This window comes from Ascaphus truei, chromosome 3, assembly GCF_040206685.1.
Source record: "Ascaphus truei isolate aAscTru1 chromosome 3, aAscTru1.hap1, whole genome shotgun sequence".
NCBI classification, from domain to species: domain Eukaryota; kingdom Metazoa; phylum Chordata; class Amphibia; order Anura; family Ascaphidae; genus Ascaphus; species Ascaphus truei.
Window position 1 is genome coordinate 327,885,801 of NC_134485.1, and position 26,746 is coordinate 327,912,546.

The 26,746-nt window shown below is 44.1% G+C and overlaps 1 protein-coding gene across 1 annotated transcript in view; it reads right to left on the bottom strand.

Moving 5' to 3' along the window:
* TIMELESS (timeless circadian regulator) overlaps positions 1–26,746 on the bottom strand; it is a 75,461-nt gene that overhangs the window by 41,156 nt on the left and 7,559 nt on the right. Inside the window, exons 3-16 of the mRNA XM_075591401.1 lie at positions 26,437–26,590; positions 22,538–22,652; positions 21,161–21,223; positions 20,886–20,987; positions 19,314–19,469; positions 18,527–18,660; positions 16,950–17,037; positions 16,207–16,383; positions 13,116–13,333; positions 12,417–12,520; positions 11,364–11,533; positions 8,166–8,297; positions 6,799–6,950; positions 6,518–6,615 (exon numbers count right to left, since the gene is read on the bottom strand). Coding sequence (XP_075447516.1) covers positions 6,518–6,615; positions 6,799–6,950; positions 8,166–8,297; positions 11,364–11,533; positions 12,417–12,520; positions 13,116–13,333; positions 16,207–16,383; positions 16,950–17,037; positions 18,527–18,660; positions 19,314–19,469; positions 20,886–20,987; positions 21,161–21,223; positions 22,538–22,652; positions 26,437–26,590 — 1,863 coding nt within the window. The remainder of the gene's footprint in view (positions 1–6,517; positions 6,616–6,798; positions 6,951–8,165; positions 8,298–11,363; positions 11,534–12,416; positions 12,521–13,115; positions 13,334–16,206; positions 16,384–16,949; positions 17,038–18,526; positions 18,661–19,313; positions 19,470–20,885; positions 20,988–21,160; positions 21,224–22,537; positions 22,653–26,436; positions 26,591–26,746) is intronic.

A 26,746-nucleotide genomic window follows, 5' to 3' on the forward strand; every position in this document is an offset into this window, starting at 1 on the left:
CCCGGTCACAACTTATTTTAACAAAAACTCTGCAGCAGCAGCAAGCGGCCCTGAAGCCCCAGCACTAACAATGCAACCAGACTCCGACCGCGAGAGATCAGCTCCGAGGGCGGACGACCAAGAGCTGGTTACCAGAAAGGATCTCTGTGAATTTTGCGGAGAAATGAAACACTTCTTCCGCAAAGAGCTGTGGGATCTGCGCAGGGACCTGGACGACGATACAAAAGCGCTCCAGCAAACTAATCAAGTGGTTGCCCGACTTGAAAACAAGATCAGGGATCTTACAGATAAACAGGAAGACGCCGAGAATCGCGATCGGCGAAACAACGGCGAATCCTCCGGGTCATTAATGGATTCAGGGACCTCCCTGAATCCATTAATGACCCGGAGGATTTTATGCAGAAGTGGCTGGACCACCTGCTACCGGACAAAACACAACAGGACCTGCACCCCGACAGGTGTCATAGAGCTTTACGTTCTAAACCCCAGGCTGGAGACCCCCCGCGTGACATTATCGTGCGCTTCCACGTCTACAGGATCAAAGATGCAGTTTGCCGGATTGCAAGGGAAGCGCGGGCCATGGAGTTTGAAGGTGTAAAGCTCCAGGTATACCAGGATCTTTCCCCTGCAACCCTAGCCAGGAGGAGAAACCTCGGACCAGTGACCAGAGTGCTGCAGGATAAAGGCATCCGGTATAGGTGGCTGTTCCCGTTCGCCCTCCTGGTGGTTAAGAACGGAGTGGCGAACACCCTGCGGAGGGTTGAAGACGGGGACGCGTTCTTGAAAAAACTAGGACACCCACAGAAGGCACCCAGCCCGGGTCCCTCCCAGCCTCCTCATCTCGAATCGGAAGAAGCACCAGCACTGGAGACGACCTGGAACAGAGTGGGAACGGCAGCAGCTGAATCCTCGTGAAATCCCGAGGCTGTCATCAGTAGAATGGACCAAACATGGCTTAAAGGAGACACTGCCCCTTTCCCCACTTCTCTTTAAAATGGCCGGCCCACGAGGACTTTTCATCATACCCCCCTGGTGGTCACCCTTAAGAACTGCAGGATCAAGATGGCAGCAGCCTTCGTCATCGGCCTTCAGGAACTCCAATGGCGGGAACCAGCCCTGAGGGTGCGCTCAGCGAGGAGGTGGAGCCACGGCGCCGACGTCATCCCAGGGACGCAGCAGAGGAGCCGCAGTGAGCGCCCCCTCCCTCGCGACTAGGAGGCTTCCGGTTGCCAAAGCACTTCCGGGGGGAGGGAGCACTTCCGGGGGGAGGGAGCACTTCCGGGGGAGGGAGCACTTCCGGAGCCACGGACACCGGAACTCCTCCCCGGCTGTAGGAGAGTGAAGACTGCGGCGAGGATCAACTTGATAGCGGCGCACTGAGGCTCTACAGAAGGGAGGGGGGGAGGGAGGGGAGGGGGAGGATAATAAAACTCGCGGCTGATCCCATGAGAAGTATCAAGGGGCCCCAATCAATAGAAGGATAGCAGGGTTACCTAGTAATAACAGCCTCACGGGGGGTCCCTATATAGCCATCAGATAGAGCAGAGAGGTGGGAAGCTGGGGGTATAATCCGTTAGGAAGGATTGGTCTAATGTTTTCCATGTTCATAACATTCATGTTTACAGGATTGTTTGCAAGTGCTATTGGAATATTTATGTTCTGTTAATCTTTGTTTATGAAGGAAACCGAGCAGAGTGTTGGGAGGCCCGGGGATACCCAACGGAGGATCCTGTTCCAGCCCGAGTATTTGGACAGTCGCCTACCTGGACGGCGGACCGTTGCGCCGCCTGGCCCCCACTGCTGGGAGTCGCCGCAAGCAGGGACTACCACCGGGCAGGAAAGAAAAGAAGGACGGCCCCAGCGGTGGACGCCGAGTTCCGGTGGGTGACGCAGGATCTCCGGGCACCGTGTCACGCCCACGGAATCAAAGTTAAGTGACGTTACACAAAGTTACACGACACAGTTAGTCTTGGTTAGTAGGTCATCAATAAAGTTGAATTGTTACAATGTGCCACGTAAGTGGTATATAGCCAGCGTGAACTAACTCTGGTAGTTTGCCGGCGCCTCAAGAAGTTTCCCATGGAAGTAGTCCAGGGGAACCACTCAGTCCTACAGATGACAGCCCTAAGTATACCTAGACACCCATTCTCCAGGGGTCAGGTGGCTGTCCGACACGTAGGACAGATAAGCCGACTCTGGATCCATCCAGACACGGCTTTAGGTTTTTTTTTTCTTTGTTCGCTGTTTTTGTCCCTTCCCCACCCTTCCCATCCCACTCCCCATATCTAATAACGTAAAAGGTTTTAACAACCCGACAAAACGAAAAGCCGCATTCATAGATAAGAGAAAACAGGCCGACATCCTACTAGTTCAAGAAACTCACTTCAGCCGCAGCAGCTCACCAAAGTACTTGGATAAACAATATTCACAATTCTATTTAGCTTCTGCGGCTGAAAAAAAGAGAGGGGTCGGCATCCTCTTCCATAACAGGGTCCCATTCGCCCTAGAAACCCTCAGAAGGGATAGTGAGGGCAGATTTTTGATAACTGTCGGGAAGATACAGGAACAATGGATCACAGTTGCCTCGATATATGCGCCCTGTGAACAGAGCCAGGACTTCTTCCGGGAATTTTTTCATAAACTCAGCCAAGTGGCCAAAGGCCACATCATTCTAGCTGGGGACTTCAACCTAACATTGAACCCGAAGCTAGACAGGTCTGGCATCTCCAGAAATTGTCGGAGGAAAGTCCTGGACTCTTTGAAGCTAGGTCTCAAACAAAACCAGCTTACCGATATCTGGAGGGAACTCCACCCCTCTGAAAAGAACTACACTTTTTACTCTCACCCCCACGATGCTTATAGTAGAATCGACTACTTCTTCATCTCCAGTAGACTGGTCCCCTGGGTCTCCCATGCAGGGATCCATGATATTTCGTGGTCTGACCATGCACCAATAGAGCTCAGGTGCACCCAAATCCGTTCTGACAGACCCGGGGCGAATTGGAAGCTTAATGAGTCACTGCTTAAAATTCCTGACATATGCGATTCAGTGGGAGAGGAGATAGATCAATTTTTTTCTACCAACCTGGGGTCGGTAAGCTCGGACCTTACCCTCTGGGGAGGCCCATAAGGCAACCATCAGGGGCACACTAATTGGCATTGCTGCCCGGAGGAAGAGAAAGCGGAACAAAAAAATGATTGTGCTCCAATCCAAACTTCACGCCGTTACGACAAGACATAAGCAGGACTTTGATCCTCAGGTCTTGACAGAGATAAAAAAAACACTAAAATCGAAATCAATCTTTTGATGGTCTCACAGGCTGACAAGGCCCTGAGTTGGTCGCAGAGGAAATTCTACAAAAAGGCGAACAGGCCAGATACCATGCTAGCGCCCAAATTACGTACCAAACAGGCCAACTATACCATACAGGCAATCCGGTTAAAGAACGGAACCACCACATCCAACCCAAAAAGTATAGTAGAGGAATTTAAATTATTTTACGAGAATTTATATAATGGGGAGAAAGTGGCACATAATCCCAAAACATCAAGAGCGGTAGAAGATTTTCTGACAGGCTCCAAACTGACGGGATTGAGCGGGCTGGACAGAGAGGTACTAGAGGCAAATTTCACATTAGAGGAAATCACCCAGGTCATCACTGACCTCAAACCATCAAAGGCCCCAGGCCCAGACGGTTTCTCGGGGCTGTATTATAAGAAGTTCAGTAAGAACCTAGCCCCAGGGTTGCTCCGAACGTTTAATGCAGTCTTGGCGGGAGCCCCGTTCCCGGCGCAGATGCTTCAGGCGTCTATATCACTGATTTATAAACCAGGTAAAGATCCGCAGGATTGCAAAAGCTATCGGCCAATTTCCCTCATTAACACCGATGTTAAAATGTATGTCAAATTACTGGCCAATAGATTAAGTCTTATCCTGCCCAGACTCATACATCCAGATCAAGTCGGCTTCATTAAAAATAGACAAGCTGCGGATAATACCCGACGAATTATTGATCTGACAGAGATAGCCAATAACAAAAAATTACAAGTTATGATGTTGAGTCTGGATGCAGAAAAAGCTTTTGACAGGATTGACTGGCCATACTTAAAACAGACGCTTGGAGCTTTTGGCTTTGGGGAGCGGGTGAGTGCGGCAATACTTTCGCTATACTCTGGCCCCGCTGCTAGGGTCATACATCAGGGTTTCCCATCTGACATATTCCAAATCCAAAGTGGCACTCGACAGGGATGCCCATTATCTCCCCTCTTATTCGCCCTATGTATGGAGCCCCTAGCAGCGCAGATCTGCAACAACCCGGATATCTCAGGGATTACCATCCAATCACAATCCCACAAGGTTGCCCTGTACGCCGATGATATTTTATTATTGATCTCTAGGCCTCTCACCTCTCTGCCGAACTTATTCAACCTGCTAGAGAAATTTAATAGAATCTCAGGATTTAAAATAAACCAAACCAAATCCGAGGCCCTAAATATAAGCCTCCCAAAAGAAACGGAAAAACTACTGAGTCTGAACTTCAATTTTAATTGGCAATCAAAATATATTAAATATCTGGGAGTCTACATCACTAAGGAGTATAAGGGCATATACGAAGCAAATTATCCCAAAATAATTAGAACACTGAAAGAGGACCTGAGAAAGTGGATGCCCCATAAGATCTCCTGGATAGGCAGGATACATAGCGTTAAGATGAATATCCTTCCCCGTATCCTATACCTGTTTCAGACTCTACCAGTGCCACTGAGACTGAAGGACATACTCTCACTTCAGTCTGAAATCTCCAATTTTATCTGGGGAGGAAAATAACCGAGAGTAAACAAGACAATTATGAAAAAGACCATTCGGACGGGGGGACTAGCGGTACCTTGCCTGTTATCTTATTATAAAGCGGCACAATTGTGTCAACTCACACAATGGCAGATCAACCCAGCATTGAAAAGATGGCGGGACCTGGAGACAATAGCCTGCTCCCCATTGGAGTTAAACAACCTGTTATGGCTACCTAAAACAGCGGTGAAATGGGCTGAACGGCCGCTTTCCTCTGTGGCTAACTCGCTGTCGATTTGGGAGTCCGCTAAATTTAAACATGGCCTGACCTCTAAACACTCACTGATGTCCCCATTATGGGGCAATCCAGACTTCGCGCCGGGCCTGGCAGAAAACGCGGCAGGTAATTGGAAGAAATATAAATACCTTAGATTAAGGGATCTGGAAGGTATACCAAATAAAATTAAAACATTCGAACAAATCAGATCCGAAAAAAATATCCCCCACTCCGAGTTTTTCAGATACCTCCAGATCAGAGCATACTTTAACAAAAACACCCCCTACCCACCTTTAACCACATTTGAAAAGCTCTGTCTAACAGAAACAGACACACGGGGACTTACATCGCAGATATATGGAGAAGTGGTCGGTTCGGGGAACACGCAACAATAACAAAAATTAGCATAAAGAGTCCAATGGGAAACAGACCTAGGAGAGGAAATAGAGGAGGACGACTGGGAGGCCATACTTGAAGCCGCAGCTAAGAGTTCTATCTGTACGACTTTGAAGGAGAATGCATATAAAGTACTAATGAGATGGTACCTCACCCCGCTTAAATTATCAAGGTTTGTCCCTGGATACTCCCCGCTGTGTCCCAAACAGTGTGGAGAATCGGCTGACCTGTTACACATGCTCTGGTCTTGCCCTCGAATCTCACCTCTCTGGGAGGAAATTAGACATTGGATCCAGTGGATTTTTGACCTCGCAATTCCCCCGGACCCATGGCTATTTTTACTGAATAGACCATGGCCGGGACTCTCCAAAGCTGGAAACAAACTAGTTGCCCATTTCGCAACAGCAACGAGGTGCGAGATCGCAGCTATGTGGAAACAACCAGAGATCCCAAACATCCCCAAGATTCGGAATAGATTATGGTATATATGTCAGATGGAGAAATTAACAAGTTTAGTTAATGACACTGGCACCAAATATCTAAAAGTCTGGACGCCTTGGCTGGCACAGACAGATATCCCTGGGATTGAGGTAACCACAATTTGGCAATGATAACCATAAATGCACTCTCCCCCAAAGAGTGTGATCTTGGCATAACAGGATCCCAGACCCTAGTTCTCACCCAGTGCCTCGGCACAACCTAGACCATAAGGAGACAGGCCAAAGCAACCCCGGCCCGACTATAACACAGAAGCCTTGGGAGCCCGCGTCCCTATCCCTCCCCCCCCTTTCTTCCCCTCTCTTCCTCCCTCACCCTCATTTTTTTTTTTTTTTTTTATACCCCCAAGTTTAAATGTCTTTCCGGCCCTTCGGCATAAAGAAGGCCCTCTGTTGCTATTATTCTATTCCACGCCCAAAGAAGAGGATAAATGTATCGTACCAGAATGTAATACTGTGATTGTATATGTTACCTGTGTTCACGATTCAACTTGTAATGAAAAATTTCTAATAAACTTGAAGTTATATATATAAAAAAAAAAAGCCACTGGTACTTACGTGGCAGGTCCGCTAACAGGATTTGTTTCAACAGCTCAAATTCTTCCTCGGGTTCTAGCTCTGTGGATCCAAAAACATCTCCCTCTGGCCAGACCTCTCTGCAAAGTGAAAGAACATCCATTTACCAACTTAAGGCACTTGGGTTGTTTCGTGGTGTAATGGTGAAGATGAGAAGCACAAGTGGAGTGTGCCAGGGCAATGTATATATTTTCCTGGGAGGGTGCCCTGGCATTGCTTCTCACAAGAAAGTTAGCAGATGCAGAGAAGGCTCAGAAGTTCACCTGGCAGAGCGCAGCAGCACAAGCGACTCTGGTGCCTGGCCAGTTAGAAGTCCATTCTGGATTCGCACCAAAGCTTCTGCCCTCTGATCTTCTACTGGTATCTCAGAGGCTGCATCAAAGGGCACAATGGTCTCAGGAAGACTTTCTGAGCCCTGTTCAGGTCGAAAGGAAGCCAACATTTTTAACCTCGGCTATCATGACAGGCAAATAATTAAAACACATTTTAAAATATATAATAATCAAGTCCATCAAACAGCATGGAAGTATTTTTTAATTTAATTTCAATAAACTTAAATGGTTAAAAAACAACAAGCATTTTTTTTATTTACCAGGGAAACACTTTTATAAAAATCCCTGGGAACTTTTGACGCCCTTAATTTTTTTCAACTGAAGAAAAAAAAGTTATCAGTGGATGGCTTACACCTGCTGTGATCTCTCGCAGTAGCACGGAGAACAGGCAACGGTGACATCGGCTTGTCTACTGGTGTCAAGACAAGTCATTAGACAACTTTTAACCAAGTAAATAGCAGAGCAGACTACATATAAATGTACACAATGGGCCAAATGGTACTACGAAATATGGCACCTTATTTCTTAAAGCAGCAGTTCAAGCTGCTGTTTAAAAAATAAAATAAAAAAATTCCCTTTAATATGTGCGTCAATACAATCCACACAATAAGTAATTCGTTAAGTTGCCGATCGATTGACGAAGATTCGGCTCGGGGGCTCACTAAATGGTTGCAGAGGAGTATTCTGCAGTCAGTGAAATGCATATTTATATGACAAAGTTCTGTGAGGAGGATCATGTGACCAGGCAGTCACTTTATATAATTGGTGCACTGCTAGAGAGTGGGCAGGGCTCAAAAAGGGGTGTGCCAGAGTCTGTTTCAGAAGAGGAAAGGGATGCGACTTGGCTGCTATAAAAAAAAAGGCTTATTACAATAAAAAACACATTAAAATGTCTGCATTGTTAAAAAAAAAAAAAAAAAAAATGCTCCAAGTATTTTCTCTTAGTACAGAACTGTTCTATTAAAAAATAAAACACATGTAGCATACTGCTTGCACTGCAGCTTTAATGTGGATGGTTTGGAAGTTGCCTTACCGCTTAACGATGTTTAGTAAAATATATACAGACACTTCCCCCCCTCCCCCCCATTTCGAAATTAATCAGACAAACCACAGCGATTTTCATTCATAATCACAAACGTGTAAAGAAGTGTAATTACATATGCATTAAACATGTGCAAGACAGCAGGTCACATAGAATACCGATACACTACCAATACAGGACGGATTAACGTCAGAGGAAATAAAAGCCGGATGCCATCATTAACCCGTATTCCTGGCCAGCAGTGAGCATGCATTACCATGGTGCCGGTCCGGAGCTGCTCAGAAATAGTCTTCCATATTTCCTCCAGCTCCTCTGGACTTTTGGGCTGCGCCTCTGGGGAAGAACGACGTGCGGCAGCTTTCTTTTTCTTCTTTTTCACCCTTCGGTTCTTTCAGAGGAGGAGACAACGGAAGAAGAACTCAGTAGGGTTTCAAAGGCTACGTTAGCTCAGCGGCCAGTGTTTATACATTGCCAGGCCTCAATGGCAGTACAAGGAGTAGAGAGGGGAAAAAAACTATAAGTTAGGACGGCACCAAAGTCAAAAGAATTGGGAAAAAAGAAAAACGCGCTGTACAAAGAGCGGTGTGGGCATGAATCCCTGCTCTGAAGAGCTTACAATCCAATGTTACTGCCTGTGGCCCAGGGGGATAAATGATTTTTTCTGTAATATAGATCATGCCACTGTCTTTTTTTCTTCTTCTCAGAGTTGCCTAACTGCTGTATATTTACCATGAAGCTAAACTCCATCTGGTGACAGGAGCCACTTCCATGGTTAATTTTTTAACCGTAGGTTGAACGCGATGGAGATCTTTTATTGACCTCATCTACTACAGATGCAGCGGCCGTTATTCGAACAAATCACGGAGCTGTTTTCGTGCGTGCTGCTGTACTCCACGCGACATTAATGCCGCCAATCGCTCCAGGCACACGTGTCTATCACGTTTGCTTTGTTTGAATTTCATGGATTGTGTGCAATTATATGCAATGAAATGAATGAATTGTAATGTGTACAGTACTGTGCTACTGTGTCAATTTCAGGCGTTTAAAAGCCGGAACACTAAAATGCCATTTTCTGCACTCGCGTGTAAAGGCGGTACGGTTGGAAGAAATCGCGCGCCATCACATGGGTATTCTGAGGTATACACCGCGTGAAGTGTTTCAATAACGGCCGCTGCATCTGTATGTAACTATGCTCACTGATTTAGTGTTGTGTGTTGCCAGAGTAGCCAATATCTTGATACGTAACCCAGCTACAATGTAAATCAGTATATTTCTGCAAGGCTGCTTCAGAGAAAAATACAACATCCTCTATGTGCCAACATTAATAGGATAAGAGGGAACAGATGTATGAGCAATTAGGTCCCTAAATATATTGTGCTGGTTTTGGCATATGTATGATTTAAAGCCCCTGCCTAATAAACAAGGAGATTCTGAGTTCATTACATTTTGCAGCATGCAAGGAAAGCACATTCTAGGTGGGACAAAATTACTCTTATCTGCAATTATTCTGCTATACCAACTAGCTTATAACTGAAGGCAATCTGTAGTGCACTGCTAACCAGCCATCTTACCAAAGAAACCTTATCCATCTCATTAAGTTGTAGTGATAAAAAAAAGAAAGAAAATTTAATTAATGTTTAAGATGTGAACAAGAAACTCCATATAATTCTTATAATTATTGATTTGTTTAAATGAAAGCTCGTTCTTCTTTCCTTAAGGTTTCCAACACCTATTTCACCTACAAAAATACCAGGACTTCTAATAAGTAGATCCAAAATTCCTGGAGTGTGCGTGAATGAGTGTGCGCGTGAATGAGTGTGCGCGTGAATGAGTGTGCGCGTGTGAATGAGTGTGCGCGTGTGAATGAGTGTGCGCGTGTGAATGAGTGTGCGCGTGTGAATGAGTGTGCGCGTGTGAATGAGTGAATGAGTGTGCGCGTGTGAATGAGTGAATGAGTGTGCGCGTGTGAATGAGTGTGCGCGTGTGAATGAGTGAATGAGTGTGCGCGTGTGAATGAGTGTGCGCGTGTGAATGAGTGAATGAGTGTGCGCGTGTGAATGAGTGAATGAGTGAATGAGTGTGCGCGTGTGAATGAGTGAATGAGTGAATGAGTGTGCGCGTGTGAATGAGTGAATGAGTGAATGAGTGTGCGCGTGTGAATGAGTGAATGAGTGTGCGCGTGTGAATGAGTGAATGAGTGTGCGCGTGTGAATGAGTGAATGAGTGTGCGCGTGTGAATGAGTGAATGAGTGTGCGCGTGTGAATGAGTGAATGAGTGTGCGCGTGTGAATGAGTGAATGAGTGTGCGCGTGTGAATGAGTGAATGAGTGTGCGCGTGTGAATGAGTGAATGAGTGTGCGCGTGTGAATGAGTGAATGAGTGTGCGCGTGTGAATGAGTGAATGAGTGTGCGCGTGTGAATGAGTGAATGAGTGTGCGCGTGTGAATGAGTGAATGAGTGTGCGCGTGTGAATGAGTGAATGAGTGTGCGCGTGTGAGTGAATGAGTGTGCGCGTGTGAGTGAATGAGTGTGCGCGTGTGAATGAGTGTGCGCGTGTGAATGAGTGTGCGCGTGTGAATGAGTGTGCGCGCGTGAATGAGTGTGCGCGCGTGAATGAGTGTGCGCGCGTGAATGAGTGTGCGCGCGTGAATGAGTGTGCGCGCGTGAATGAGTGTGCGCGCGTGAACGAGTGTGTGTGTGTGTACGAGTGTGCGTGTGTGCGCGTGAACGAGTGTGTGCGTGTGTACGAGTGTGCGCGTGAACGAGTGTGTGCGTGTGTACGAGTGTGCGCGTGAACGAGTGTGCGCGTGTGTACGAGTGTGTGCGTGTGTACGAGTGTGTGCGTGAACGAGTGTGTGCATGTGTGCGCGTGAACGAGTGTGTGCGCGTGGGCGCGTGGGCGCGTGGGCGCGTGAGCGAGTGTGTGCGCGTGAACGAGTGTGTGCGTGTGCGTGTGAACGAGTGTGTGCGTGTGTGCGAGTGCGTGTGTGCGAGTGTGTGCGTGTGCGTGTGCGTGCGTGTGTGTGCGCGTGAACGAGTGTGTGCGCGTGAACGAGTGTGTGAGCGTGAACGAGTGTGTGCGCGTGAACGAGTGTGTGCGCGTGAACGAGTGTGTGCGCGTGAACGAGTGTGTGCGCGTGAACGAGTGTGTGCGCGTGAACGAGTGTGTGCGCGTGAACGAGTGTGTGCGCGTGAACGAGTGTGTGCGCGTGAACGAGTGTGTGCGCGTGAACGAGTGTGTGCGCGTGAACGAGTGTGTGCGCGTGAACGAGTGTGTGCGCGTGAACGAGTGTGTGCGCGTGAACGAGTGTGTGCGCGTGAACGAGTGTGTGCTGCAATTCAATTCATTGTACATAAAGAGATCTACTACATAATTTACAAAGGAGACTGTCCCTTTCCTCCCATTTGCATTCTCTCTCCTCTCCTGCAGTTCTGGGCTATTGCTCTAACCCACCTGGACCACAATATTCCGTTTCCCTTTGCAGAACTTCTCCAGCATCCTGAGAAACAAATGAGTGGTTTCCACCAGATCCTTTAAGAAGGAACGTGGCTGCTTGGTCTCATCAAACTTTCTGAAAAGGGCCAAAAATAGCTCCCGATACTCCATCAAGTAGAAAATGTTATCTGTGGGGAAAATAATTGTATGGGGTAAGTGGAGGTACATTTATTGTAAGGCATGTTAGAAAAAGAAAAGACGCTGCACAATTAAATGAATGGTGCAAGATGTATGGCATCTGAAATCATTCAGATCAGGAGTGCTCTGCAATGCTAATCTTTGCAGGACTCAAAGTCTCTGGTTATGGGTTTTCCTTTCGTCGGCAGCAAGAAAGAGTGGAGAACTTAAGTATTTTCAGTACATTTCCATCAACACACATTACTTCAGAATGACTGAGACTGATCTTGTATAATTCTTAGCTTGCAGGCAGGATTTGGGCTGTGACTGGCGAGAATGTACTTTTGTGCATGTTGTGATGGCTTTAATGAGGCCAGTATAGATGCAACTCTGTAGGATAGTTTGAAAAGAACTGATAATTAGTGTTAACTCCCTTCACAGCCTATTATTGTGCGTAAATGCCAGTGTGCGTGTGTAATTGCCAGTGTGCGTGTGTAAATGCCAGTGTGCGTGTGTAAATGCGCACCATCTGCAATTTCAACATACACTTCCAGGTGCAGCACTGTGGCAGCTATTCATTTGGGAAAGCTGCAAAGCTCAAGAAAAAGAAGTCAAGTTGTCTAGATCTAAATCTTCCCTGCTCATACATTTTCCTATAGATACCAACCTAGAGGCGGGACGTAAGGCAGTGAAACAGCATGACAATGAAAACTTTATTTCGATTTATGTCAAATGAGGGTCTGGCTGTGCCTCTGTCAAACAGAATAGTTTTATGTATGTGTTGGGTAGATTTTAGGAAGGGAAACATTAGGTATGTGTAGAAGAACAGAAAAAACAAAGATCAGCTGCAGCTAATCACAGGGTGTTGCAGTCCAGAAAGAAAGGAAGCCTCACTTTTAATGATCTTGCTGCTTTCCCGGACAGCCTCTTCTTTGGAATGATCCATTTCATTAATGGTGGTGAGAAGCTCCTGATATGCCTTCAAAGCAAGGTGCATCCTGCAATAGCGTAGGAAAAACAATGGACATATCAGCTTGTGCAAATAAAAAAATAAAACAACGGTTGTGTCAGCAGCACTAATTCAGTACACTACGGATTTATCCGAGGATGGGCAAGAAATAAAAAAAAAAAATCTAGAAGGTATCATTTCCCTAATCACCATTAAATATAGATTTTTTCCCCCCTCAAAAATAGAAAACTAATTTGTATTATAAAATGTCTGATATGTTTGGTGTGTGAAAACAGTGATTTAGCTGCGGCGGTCTGTGTTATGGGTCTTTGAATAGTTCTTGTAAAAATAACTTGTACATTTGATGTTTTTGCATCTAAGTAAAATGTGATATATTCACCTGGAACAATGTTCTACTCATTTTTTGGTGTGCTGGAAGGGACATACTATAATTGGCCATAGATTCACAAAAAGGAGTGTGTAAGGAATTTGACCAGCCATTTCTGAAGTCCGATGACTAGTTCAACATCTTTAGGTAAGTGCCCAACAGCATCTGTGCGCAGAACCTTGTTGTATAGTCTATAAGCATTAACACATGGTAAAAGGAAACCCTCTCGCATAGCCCGTCACTGTGCTTCTCTCACCTGCGAGCCCAGGAGGAGGCCTCCTTCTTGTCGGTCAGCATCATCTCATAGTAGTTGGTGAGGTTTTGTTCTATGAAGTGGAAAGTCCTGATGCTAACCGTCTCCGACACAAGCTCCGGTCGGAAGCGGAAGAGGCGATTAAAGGCCATAAAGAAGGCCATAGACCACAGGTAGTACGTCTCATCGTGTTTCTGGGCCTTCTCGCGAATTAGGTGATCCTGCAGCGAAATGGGAAAGCGTATAAAATATAGAAGTTGCTGGCATTATGCACCAGACCAGCATACAAGATATTAATCTGACTGAGAATGGATCACTCATGGAGTACTAGAGCATTCACACAACGCAATCAGCATGCACAAAACAACAATGTTAGCAGGTGTGTATACATAGCAGGTGTGTATACACGGGGATACGTATAAATGGCAAAAGAGAAATGAACAAATATTTTATTTTCAAAAAATAAAAAATCTGATCTGCACGAGATGGCTTTCAACAGTGTATCGAGTAGTAAGTCATACAATTTCATGTGCCCGAGACATCTTATGTTTATATTACTGCAAAATGTGGCAAAGCTGAAATTGAACTGATGTGATCTGACAACAAAGAGCAACAGAATGACACTTTACTCCCATTGAAGAAGCAGGGTCACTTATACCATTTGGAGACTGAGCAACTGGAATGAATCATAGGCATCTAAGGCTGAGTTCAGACAGGAAACTGTGCGTTAGCGCGTCCCCGTCTCTGTCTGCTGGGCGATGTGTGCTCTTGCCCAGCAGACAGAATGAACCGATTTGGAGAAGGGACTACTCAGGCATTGAATTTAAAAAAATAAAAAAAAAGTGTGTGTGTTTGTGATTGGCTGGCGAAGTGCATGTGACGCGGCTGCCGCTTGAAATTACAACTTCGCAGTTGTCTCCTTCAATTGCAGCGACGTCAACGCTGTACTTCTCCGCCGGGTGTCGTTTCCAGTTTGAAAACTCCCACACACCAAAGCTTAAGAGTGGTGAACGTGCGCACGCACGTCTCATCGCAGCCCGTCTGAACTCAGCCTTAGGCAGCGCTTATAGTGCTGGCGACGCGACTGATGACATCACCCATCGCCACCAGCGAAAGTTATAGTTTGATAAGACGTTGCTGGCGTCAAGGCCAGTGACGTCACTAAAAGGGGCGGGCCGCGCAATTTGATTGGTTTAGAGACAGTCACATGTGGCGACTGTCTCTAAAAAAAAATATCAAATTTACCCAGCTTCAAAATTTTTGGTTGCGACGTCACTCCCGCGCTTACTATAAGTCAATGTATTTGTTTCGGAGCGACGTCGCATCGCTGTTGCAAGGCACTATAAGTGCAGCCTTACTCAGTATCTAGTAGAGACCAAAAACATGTGTACTTGAAACCAGCAACCACTATTCTGAAGTATGCAGAACATACCTGTGCTGCCTGCTTGCTGGGCAGGATTTTCATTATCACATGGCCAGCTTTGTGAAATCGCATTGGTACTGTACTGTACTATTTTCTTCTGTAAATTCAGTTGCATTGTTATCAGCTAATATTTTTCAATGCAACTGTAATTTCATCCAAAATCCAAAGCCGAGCCTGTTACATTGACTTCAATAACACTGTATTTCTCACTATCAACTGTACGCTAGACCTGCGTATTCTCCAAAGTGAAATAAAAAGCTAATTTGGTAAAAAAACACAGAACTCTGTTTACAAGTAGAATGCAATCATTTCTTTTTGGACTAGTAACAATATTTTATGATACTGTATTAGCAGTGGCAGAAATGGTCTAACAAATGGATTATTATTATTATTAAGTACGAATCTGTGTTGCCGGCTGGAGAGCAACGTGCTTTGGCGAGGAATGTTGTTTGCAACAATTTTAACTTCTGTTTTTACGTAATTTTCAAGAATAGGACACCGTTTCCAAAACGCAGCGAACAGGACAAAATCCAGAAATTAAGACAGACAGTTTACTGTATAATCTGGTGAAGAGATCTTTAAAAATAGACGTGCACGGTGATCTGCAAATAACTAGGGCAGATAGTGACAACTAAAGCTAAATAAACTAAACCACGAAACAGGGGTGCGCAAAGTTTTGTTCTCTCCACGCCCCTGCCCTTACCTTTTCTCCGGTGTTTTCTGACGCCATGTTACCCGCGGCATCATGTGACCCCGCGGCATCATGTAAGCCCGCTGGAGACTAGGTAAGGAACTTAGATGCCTCGTCTGCTCCCCCGGCACTTCATTTAAATATTGTGGGGACGAGTGCGGGGCCTCTGTAAGCGCTCTACCCCCCCAGAAAATTTTGCGCACCCCTGCTATATAAAACAGATTTTCTTAATCTGGGGTAATAGGAAGTGATCTGTTGCATTTCCTTGCTTCCCTTTATTCTAAAGCAGGCAGTGTGAGCTAGCCCTTACTGTTTTGGGTTACAGCTGCATCTGCTCATCTCATAGCTACATAGGAGAGTTAATGTTTTACTACTGTTGGGCTGGTGCATATCACATAAAATAAATTAAAAAGTCAACTCATCTACTTTACAATACTGATCTATTGCTATTGGAGTCAGAAAGGAAAGGAATGTATTTTTCCCCCTTATGAGACATCATTAGATAATGTTTCACTGTGGTTTTTTGTTTGCCTTCCCCTGGATCAAAATACTGGAAATACAAATATAGGATAAGTATCGTTTTTCTAAATTTAACATAAGTTGTACTCTATGGACATAGGTCTTTTCAACCGCATCTACTATGTGTAAAGCAGGCCTACACAACTTATAAAGTGAAACGGGACAAACTGTTCCAAGGAAAGCAGATTCGGGCCACACATTAATTAAAATTACCACCCCCCCATCACGATTTTTACCTTCCCCCATCACGATTCTCACCCCCCCCCCCCCCGCAACATGGCACCACGTGACGTCACGATGCCTCTTAGCATCCTGTTGCCATGGACCTGGAGGGGAAACCGTGTTCATCCAAAATCAATAAACACTTTATTTACGTTTTCTTGAGATTGCACTTACGTGATAGTGGCCCTGGCAATATCCTCTCGCTCTGGTAATGTTGCACTGTTCCCTCCCAGACTCACCTTCACAATGCACATGAGACGATTGTAGCAATTCTCCAGGAAGTCAATGCAAAACTCCTTCAGAAACAGACGGACATTGAGTGCAGAGCGGCGGAGGGCCTCGGTGTCCTTTGCTTGCTGCTTTCTCTTGGGGACTCTCCTCACTGCCTTACCAAGGTCATGAGTATAATTCTTAAACTATTTCAAGGATCAAAAATGTAAGAAGCATTACAATTACTTTATGACAGGAGGCCAAGCAAGAATAGAATTCACCAAGATATCACAAATACAGCTCAACCCCCTTATAACACTGTGCTTGGGGTCCAAAGAATCACATTGCGTTATAAGAGGATCGCGTTAGAAATAATGTACAATTGTATGCATTGTACAATAAAGTATTTAAGATATCAATATTCGTGTTGTAAAGTATTCCTAAATACGAAAATTGCGAGCCAAGCTTGCATCGCGTTATAACGGGGTTGAGCTGTACCAACTAGAGCAAGGTGTAAAAGCTTGTCTAGTTTTTAGCTTAACTTAAAAAATTGCTCAAGTCTTGCACACTACACAAAACAAACTGCTTTTAAGTCTTTATTTGTCGTTACTCCAGAGGAGGTGAATAGTTGAAGTTAATACTCCGCCATGCTGAACTCATAATACAAGAATCTGAATTCCCAATTGAGACGGAGAAGCAGTTATAAAATTTACACATGACCTGAAATTTGATGTACACCTGGTACAAGAGCAGAGGAGCAGAGGCTACTTACATTATGCAGTCCCTTGTGATAAATTACATCTCCGTCTCCTATAGACTTCAAGCCTTGGACAATATAAGAGCCACCAAACCGAGAATGCCTGAGGAAGAGGATAAACAATGATGATGCGACACATCATCTAAAACTAGTCTCAGATGCAGAGGGCGTAATATAAAATTGGCAAGAGGAGACTACACCATTAAAAGACTTGCATTTTAAAGCAGATTATATATCAGAATAAATGAGTACTTCAGTATTAGGTGATACCTTTTTTATTTGGACTAACAATTTGTGTCATAGGACAAGCTTTTGGGAGTTCTCCTCTCTTCCTCAGGTCAGCAATACTGATTAACAAAGGAATCTACAGCTAAAACAAGCAGAAAAAAACAGCTGTAGATAAGGTAGGATGAGAAAGTGGTGTTTGAAGACTTGGAAGAGTAATAAAACGGCGACAAGGAACAGCATGGAGGGGGAAGGGGTGTGTGTGTGTGTGGGGGGGGGGGGGGAAGGTGTGGATAACATTGTCAGGCAGGATAATTACAAACAATTGTGATAGTGAGAGAAACTCTATATCCGCATTAAGCCCCCTTGTTTTGGTGTCAAATAGTCTTATCATTCTGAGTTCAAATGTTTTCCATTCTAGGGTGCGTTTGAACATTCCATTGAGGATTTTGATTTTTAAATTATTTATGGAATGATCTGGTTGTGAGAAATGATGTCCCACTGGTGAGCAGTATCTTCCTCCTTCGTGGTGTTGTATAGTGTCTATGCATATTCATTCTGCCTTGAAGTTTTGGCTGGTTTCCCCAATGTAGCATCCTTGGTCACATTTGTTGCATTGAATCATATAAACCACATTCCTGGATGTGCGACAGTATGATCCTTTAACATTGAGTGTTCAATGGTTGTGACTGGCTGTGGGATCTTGGCATATATGTTTGCAGAGTTTGCAACGTGTGTTGTTGCACGGTTTTGTGCCATTATCAGTGTCTTTAAGAAGGCAATAGACCAGCGGTGTGCAAAGTGGGGGGCGCGCCCCACAGGGGGGCGGGAGATCTTTCTGGGGGGGCGCGGGCGGTTGCAGAGGCCCCACACTCTTTCCCGAGGCATTTCAATTAAATGCTGAGGGATCGCGTGAGGCCTCTGCAATTCTATACTCACCTTGACTCTGCCGGCGTCACTCGTGTCCATGGCAACGCGGCGTCAAAGGACACTCCCACACACACCCCTACCCCCTCCATGCTGTTCCTTGTCATTGTTTTATTACCCTTCCATGTCTTCAAACACCACTTTCTCATCCTACCTTATCTACATCTGTTTTTTTTTTTTCTACTTGTTTTAGCCGTAGATTTCTTTGTTAATCAGTATTGCCGACCTGAGGAAGAGAGGAGAACTCCCAAATCATTTATTCTAAACTATCACAAGGTATATATCGATATAGATATAGATACAAAAGAAGCAGTCGCCACATGAAAACTCAAGCAGAGCACAGATGCTTATCCCAAAGGAATAATGTAGAAAAAAATAGCACTAATTGTCCCAATTTCCTCTGATTCCTTGTAAATATGTTCCAGAGTTTCAGGACTCACCGGGTGCTGCGCTGGAACACTCTGCTCTTCTTCTCTGCCATTTCCCGCTGCCTCAGGATCTCCAGATCCTTCATGTCAGTGCCTCTCTCCTTAACGCTGCGTGCCTGACCTGTCGCAGCCAGATGCTCTGCGTTCTGGATAGTAAGACGTTTACACACTTGGTTCATCATCAGGTAATTCACTATTCTTATGTAAAAACTCCACGTCTTATTTTAGTGGAGGCCAAGGCTGCGGCCAGGCTGGGATCTGGGGTTCTTGCGCTCGAGTGTAGTGACGTCATGCGTTCCACTTGGCCGGGCGATTTCTGTTCAGCTAGTTGTGCCCGCGCGGGGAAGGGGGGGCGTGTCTCGGGAGGGTGCGGCCTTGACATCACAGAGCTTGTTCGCCCTTATTGGGCAAACCGCTCACGTGACGCATCAATGAGCAGCCAAATCAAATTTTGTTGTCTTGTCAAGTTGCAAGCGCACGGGTACGTGCGTGCGCATGCACACGCACGCACTCACCCTGGACGAGGGCAGAGTGATCACTCTGATCGAGCCGAGCGGTTCGCTCCACCCTGGCCGCAGCCTAAGATGCATTCGCAAGACAACTAGTAAGAAGTAATTCTAATTTATATCAAAATAAATAAATACTTTTTAAAAGCCCACAATTACAATGTATAATTTGACGTACAAAAAAAATACAATTCCTATATTGCAATACTACTCTCCAGGATCTGCTCCCACTAGCACCTCAATTTTTCCAGCACCTATTGTACAATAAAATAGGTGGTTTTCCTCTGTCTCACCTGATCTCTGAACATAAGAGACACAATCTCCATCATGTGCATGCTCCACTGCTGCTCCGTCTCAGAGCTGGCCAGGAACTTTACCAGGTCATCCATCCCGCTCATATGGATTGCCCAGAGAATTTGGTCGTGGGTGCTGGCATCATCGTCCACACTCTGAAAAAGTAAAAAAATCGGGCTTAGAGAGGATTTATTGCAAAGAAGGAAAATGCTTCACATTTGTTTTACATCCTCCGTTAGGAAATTAGCCACACAGCCGGTTTTCAAGGCAGCCTGGAAAGACGGGCAAATACAATGATATACTCAATATAACACAGAATGTAAGTGGGACAGAAGTCTGCTGTATTCAAGGCTATCGTTCTCAGGGAGCTTTATATATGGCAGAATCTCCATGACAATCCAATGGCATTCTAGCAACATAATGCAACAATTCTAAGATTTATGAATTACCTAAAATATTAGGTATAATTATAATTGCAAGTAAATAACTGTAATCATAATTTGAATCTGCATACTTGAGGCCTCCCATCAGCCTCAGAAGCTGAATGGAGTTCCGGCACAATTTCGTATCAGGCTTGCTTGCTGCAGAATGGAGCTTCATCTTTAATTAGAGCAGGGACCATGCGGATAACGGCACCAACAACATATACCAGTGGAAGATGGATCGACACTGGATAGGACCTTTGGAGGTTTCATATTGACAGAGGTGGAAGAAGGAAATTTGGTTCACATGAAGTTACCCACCATAAGGGACCTGACTTGGAATAAGACAGACCCCTACTATTATTTTTTTTTCCCTCAAAGCAAATGTACTGCTTTTAAAGCATTCCTGCTTCACAAGTGTATTACTCTGTGTTGCATAAGACTTTTTAGACTGCTTTATGTATATTCGCATATGGATCGTGATATTGGTTTTTTTTTTCCATTAAGTGCAATAAAATGCATACATTAAAAAGCACTTTAAGAACTTTTTTGACTGGTTCCTATTTGTACAGTTGAAAACTGGACTTTTGTGATAGAACAAAAAACAAACAAAGATGCCCAAAGCTACTTCCAATGTGACAAAAATACACAGTGCAAATACCTACATGTTCTCTTGAAAAGGGGTCATTTAGTTTAACCCTTTGGACGGTCATGACTTGATAGTGGCAGCAGGCTTAAGACGCTTTGGTCAAAGGGTTAAACTAAATGACCCTTTTTCAAAAGAATATGTAGGTATTTGCACTGTGTATTTTTGTCATATTGGAAGTAGCTTTGGGCATCTGTTTTTTGTTGTATACATTTAGCCACGCACATTAGCACTCCTTTGGACACATATACATATATATTATGTGGTAATGGTAGGGGTTTCTCAGAGCTTGTTGGGAATCTGTGTGTCTTTCTTGTGAAAGCTAATATTTGGTTTAGTATAAACACTATACTCCTTGTATCGTTATGCTAAATATTTGAAGACCACAAACGTTCCTTCTTTATAAGACCATAGAAGTGCAGGCTCTGAATTGTTGCAGAATGACTTGCATATTGCTATGTAAGATGAGTGCGCAGAAAGGTTGAAATGTCCCGTTCTTTTACCTTTTCCTCCTCCGGGTCAGCAGGCACATGCAGGATATTACGCACTAGCAGAAGAATCCTTTCAATAAGTAAGTTATGTTCCTCTTCCCGTTGCTCCCAGTCCTTTCCAGTTTGGAAAAAAAACAAAAAATTAAAACACTTCAGATGATTTACTGAAGAATTGTTTTCAGGCTTCTGGGGAACTAGAATCAAGCTGCCACTTTGAACAGGGTATAGGGAAGCAATTCAGTTCGCTGTAGAGAAACATGTATTTTAATCTTCACACTGATACTTACCAACTGCAGCAAATCATACAGCTTTTCACTCAGGACTCCAAACAGCATCTCATTTGCAAAGGCCTAACAAAGAGAATAATGTGGCTTTATGTAAAGAGTTTGTTGTGATTTCATCCTATATCATTGCATCACGAGTAAAGAAACAGACATCCAGAATTTCCTGAAGTTTACTAAACCATAATATTTGATATGTTGTATCAAACTTTTGAAAATAAATCTAATCTATAGTGATGCTTCCAGCATCATGTTATTTTGCCTTTATTGCTTGGCAAGACTATTGGGTAACTAATGCAACCACCTATTGTTAGCACATAAGATTCTGATATATACACACATTTATTTAAAGCAGCAGTTCAAGCAATATCCTACGATTTATTTATTTTAAATAATAAATCAGTTCTGTACAATGAGAAAATACTTGTAGCATAAAAAATAAAAATAAAAAGTTTAAGACATTTTTAATGTTTCCAATGTAGGAAGCATTTCCAAAGTGACAGCCCCTTCCCCTTCTGATGGGCTCTGGCTCTTGAGACCCGCCCTCTCTCTAGCAGTAAACCAATTGTATCTAGTAACTGCCCAGACAATCATAATCCAAGACTATATTGCCCAGAATGCTGTGCAAGAACTGTATTAAATAACCCTGAGCAAGCGATCGATTACAGGAGAACAGATCGATCTGCAACTTAGCTAATCACTTGTCAGGCCAAGGCCATACAGCCTTCGCCCGCACGGGCGAAGGCTGTGACGTCACCCGCGTAAAGCGGGTGCGTTTCCCGTCCATAATACGCTCCATAGGGAGGGGGGCGTGACAGAGCTGGCTCACGTGACCTGCCTGTTGCGCCAAGAAATCAGTTTCAACTGATGTCTTGCGCAACGCGCGCCACCTCCTGCTGCCGCTCGCGCGTGTCAGCGTCGTCTATGGGCGCAATCAATGCCTTTAGGCAATGTGATCGCGTCCCACGTGGACGCCTCTGCATGGTCTGCGGCAGAATGGAACTGCCCTCAGTGTGCAGATTGTATTGATGCACATATTGAATATACAGGGTATATACATTTTTATTTATTTTTTAAATGGCAGCTTGAACTGCAGATTTAATTTCCTAACCTCGTGTCATATGTAATCTTATACATGCCAATATAACATTTAAACACATTCGCCTCAGGTAAAAAAATTTTTTAATAATTTCAGTGCTCGGATCAAGCAACATATTTGTTCTTCTATAATGGGAGCAACTAAATATATGCCCAGTCTTAATGATGCGAGTTATCTTTACTACCTACTGTGAAAGGCTGCTCTTTCGCTTACAGATTTGCAATAATGCAGAGCTAAGGCTCAAACTGAAATCATTACACCCAATGCAAAGCATGTCGACTCACCTCCTTGTAAGCTTGTAAATAGGAAACAACCTGCAGAAAATGGTGTCGGAATGTAGGATCCTGAGGTACCTTTCCAAAACACAGAAGTGCTGGCTGAGTCAGATTCACCATCAACCTGAGAAAGGATAAAAATAAATAAAACACACTTTGCATGGAATGAGGAGCACGATCTCTCTCACATTAGGCTCTTTTCAGTTGGGGAACAAAATGCTCAGACCGTGTCAATCAAGTGTTCCTTATACTTTTATCTCACCCTGTCCTTGTCCAGACGGGGACTTCACACAACACGAGCGTGTAGCTAGAGAAAATAAAGCCCTTCCCAATATTCTGCTTACCATGTTCACACATCATTTTTTTAATTATCTGTCGCAATTTTATTTAACAAAAACGCAGAAAACAAAAAAAGGTGCCAAGATGCAACAAATTTCAACACGTCCCACCTTTGATTCAACATTTCAAATTCAGACACTCCTGCTTCTGTAGTTTACAACACTATTATATTGACTTGCTCTACGCTATGTACAAGGTGTGGGGAGTTGTGCACTCTCCATCTGGAATACTAATTACAGTATATGATTAACAGACACATATAAAAGACATACACCGGAAAGAGACACAAAGATATATCCATAAAGTTATAATCAGTGCATCATTAATAATTCAATAAATAATGACCTATATTAGAACTGAAGATTGAAGTATAGGCAAGAGAATGTTTTCAGGCATAGACCTGTTCCCAGATGTTCACGTATGCGTTATACAGGCACTACTCAAGTCTAAAACTATGCCGGCTACTCGTCTCTCCTTACCCATCATCAGTAGCAGAATGTGTGCATTTTGACTGCAAACTAGGTTTTGCAATTTTAATATTAGGAAGAAGTATATGCAGTGACAGAAAGAACACATGAAAATAAAACACTTGTCCTAAAAATCTTTTAAATCTGATTTTGGGAAATGATATCCATACGCTCCATATAAACAACCCCATTCCACTCATTTCCTGAGCATTAGGCGCCAACAATGGATTGGGGGCAGTGATTGTTTAAAAGTGAAAAGAAACATTAAAATGTGCGAAATTGCCAACTAGTCTCAGACTAATTGTAGCTACTAGGACTACTTCTCCTCAGCACCGGTGAAAAGGACCTTAACAGTACATACTTTATATGCTGATGCAGTTGAACACTTAAGGACAGTGGACAACTACCAGCCCTGAAGAGGGGCCAACAGGTCAGGTTTAAAAGATATCCCTGCTTCAGCACAGGTGGCTCAATCAGTGGTTCAGACATTGATTATAAAAACAAATGAATAATGTTGTACATGGCTCGGATTAACAGGATTTGCTTCCCGTGACTGTTGCACAGAGAAAAGAGCAAACTGATTTAGATGTTATTGGAAGCAGAGACACCGCTCGTGCTGTCAAGTGGAATAAGCCCCTTGCTGCTGGATGCATGGGGGTACTTCCCTGTCACTCCTGTGTAAGAACGCCCTAATACGATCCCACCATGCAACGGGAAAAAAAACAGAGATGCACACAGCCCACCGAGGGTTAATAGATAATTACGCAACACTGTGCATGTTTAGAGGCATTGTGTACAATTATAAAACTATATAGCCAAAAGGTGATTATTAGAATCACCAATGTAAATGAGGCTCAAAAGAGACAAACTATATGTAAAAAATATAACACAATATTTATTAATACATCAAAAATACACACCAACAATAAATGTGTACGGGTAAGGCTAAGGCCCCGGTCACGGCGCTGTAACGCGCGCCCGCGCTTTTGGCAGCGCGTTCAGCCGATTCCCGGTCTGCAGCTCACTGCAGGAGCAGAGACCGGGGAGGGCGTGACGGAGGAGTGACGGGGGCGCGGCCATGACGTCACCCGGCAGGTTCGCCCTCATTGGCTGAACCGCCGGGGGCGTGCCGTATCGCTCGTCCCGAGTCCTGCTCTCAATTCTATTGAGAGCAAGAGCAGCTCCCGCGCGAGTAAAGACATATAACCCTAAATAGGGCGAGCATAAAGTATGCATATATAACTCCCTGAGGCACGGCGGTTCAAAGACCGTGTCAAGTTATAGCCTCTTGAACCTTAGATGTCAAGAACACTTACAAATGTATGAGAAGCAAATGTCCATGAGGTAATTTAGGGCAGTCGTCACACATCATCACACAGAAAGTGTAATGAGTGTCATACTAGTGTCCTTAAAATAAAGTCAGACCCTAAATGAGTGTGACAGACAAAATGTAGGAATATATGCTGATAAAATATGAGTGCTACAAGGTCATAGCGCTTATAGTAGGTTTAAGAAAAATACAGACATCAGAAGTCATACTTATTGTCAGTTACCAATACAGTATAACACGGAGTTGCAATGCTCCTGGTAAAGCCCCATCAAGTGCATAGTAACATTGTATAGTATTAGGTGGGCTAAGCAACAATGTACTTAGCTCGTTACAATCAGCGGGAGCTCTTGCATGTTGCCATAGAAGGAACACGGATAGAGATTCCAGCCGCAGTGTGGCTGGCGCGTGTCTCCGTGTACCGAGCGCTGAGGGGTGACGTCACTCCAGCGCGAAACATATGTCAGGTGGTTTCAGGACGTGACGTCACCCCTCAGCGCTCGGTACACGGAGACACGCGCCAGCCACACTGCGGCTGGAATCTCTATCAGCATATATTCCTACATTTTGTCTGTCACACTCATTTAGGGTCTGACTTTATTTTAAGGACACTATTATGACACTCATTACACTTTCTGTGTGATGATGTGTGACGACTCTGCCTAAATTACCTCATGGACATTTGCTTCTCATACATTTGTAAGTGTTCTTGACATCTAAGGTTCAAGAGGCTATAACTTGATATGGTCTTTGAACCGTGCCTCAGGGCGTTATATATGCATACTTTATGCTTGCCCTATTTAGGGTTATATGTCTTTACTAGTGTCCTCATTTATGGATTTTGATAATAATATGTTAGTAGGTTATTATTCTACACCATAGTGCGCTTGAGCTGTGACCACACGCCGCTACTCAAGTTATATGACACTATATTCTGTATGTACTATTGGCCATTTTTTGGTTACTACCTTTGTGCTATTTGATTATATTCCTATAGATGTAGCACTGGTAGATATTATTTTATTATGCTGCCAGTTTTTTAGTTAATAGTGCCGCTCCACTGCAGGAGGGTACTTTTCTCTATTGGAATTAATATCGTGGCATATATACCAACTGGCCACTTGTAGTGTTACTTTAGGTCTCCTCTCCTATTTACTTTATGTGGATACTTTTTTGGTCTGTCATTAGGGGGTGGTCTTGGACCTTCTTACCACACCCCTCTATACAAATTTCGTTTTATTGTGTATCTATTATTACATTTATTTTAATTATATTTCACTTACCTCACTATATCCATCCGAGTGCATTCTTAAGGGAACCTTTCTGTTTGTTTCTGTTTATGACTAGTGTTCCATAAGTGATGTACATATTGTAATAAAACTAGAAAGGTAAACTATATAACTAAATAGTGCAATATGAAGTTACTCTGGACTTCATGACCGATGTAACTACTGTTCCATAAGCAACATAATGTGACTATAATACACAAAAATATAAATTCTCTATTAACCCATGGTGTGCTCTGTGCGTCTGTTTTTTTCCTTTGATTTAGATGTTACCGTAATTTTATTTTCCTGGAAGGTCGTTCCATGGCAGTGCTCACCACTGGCTTCACAGGTTCCTTTGCTGCTTCCTTGAGACCACTGATGACCACTACCTTGGGGACTACCAGGAAATATAGATTGTAAACGCGTGGGTCAGTTCATCCAAACAACAGTAAGACAGAACGGATTACCGAGCTAACCCGCTTCAAGTTAAAGCAGAGGTTACACTACCGGATCACTGCATCAAACAGTGGCTTGTCCTGGTGGTGGTGAGTGACCAATGGCAATAGATCGTTCTGCAGGATCTGGGCAGCTCCTAGCTGTTGTCTGATATCTCGTGTATCATCCTCATGTCGCAGGTAGCGAATCAAGTCTTTCACGCTCTCTAGATGGAACAGACGGGAGATTGTGATGCCTCAGAGGTTAAAATGTACAGAAATTCATCTCCAGATCAATTAACTCATTTTTGGTTTGATCCTTCTACAACCATAAATAAATTAAACGTTGCCCTTGGTTGCACTGGAACGGATGTATCAATTGT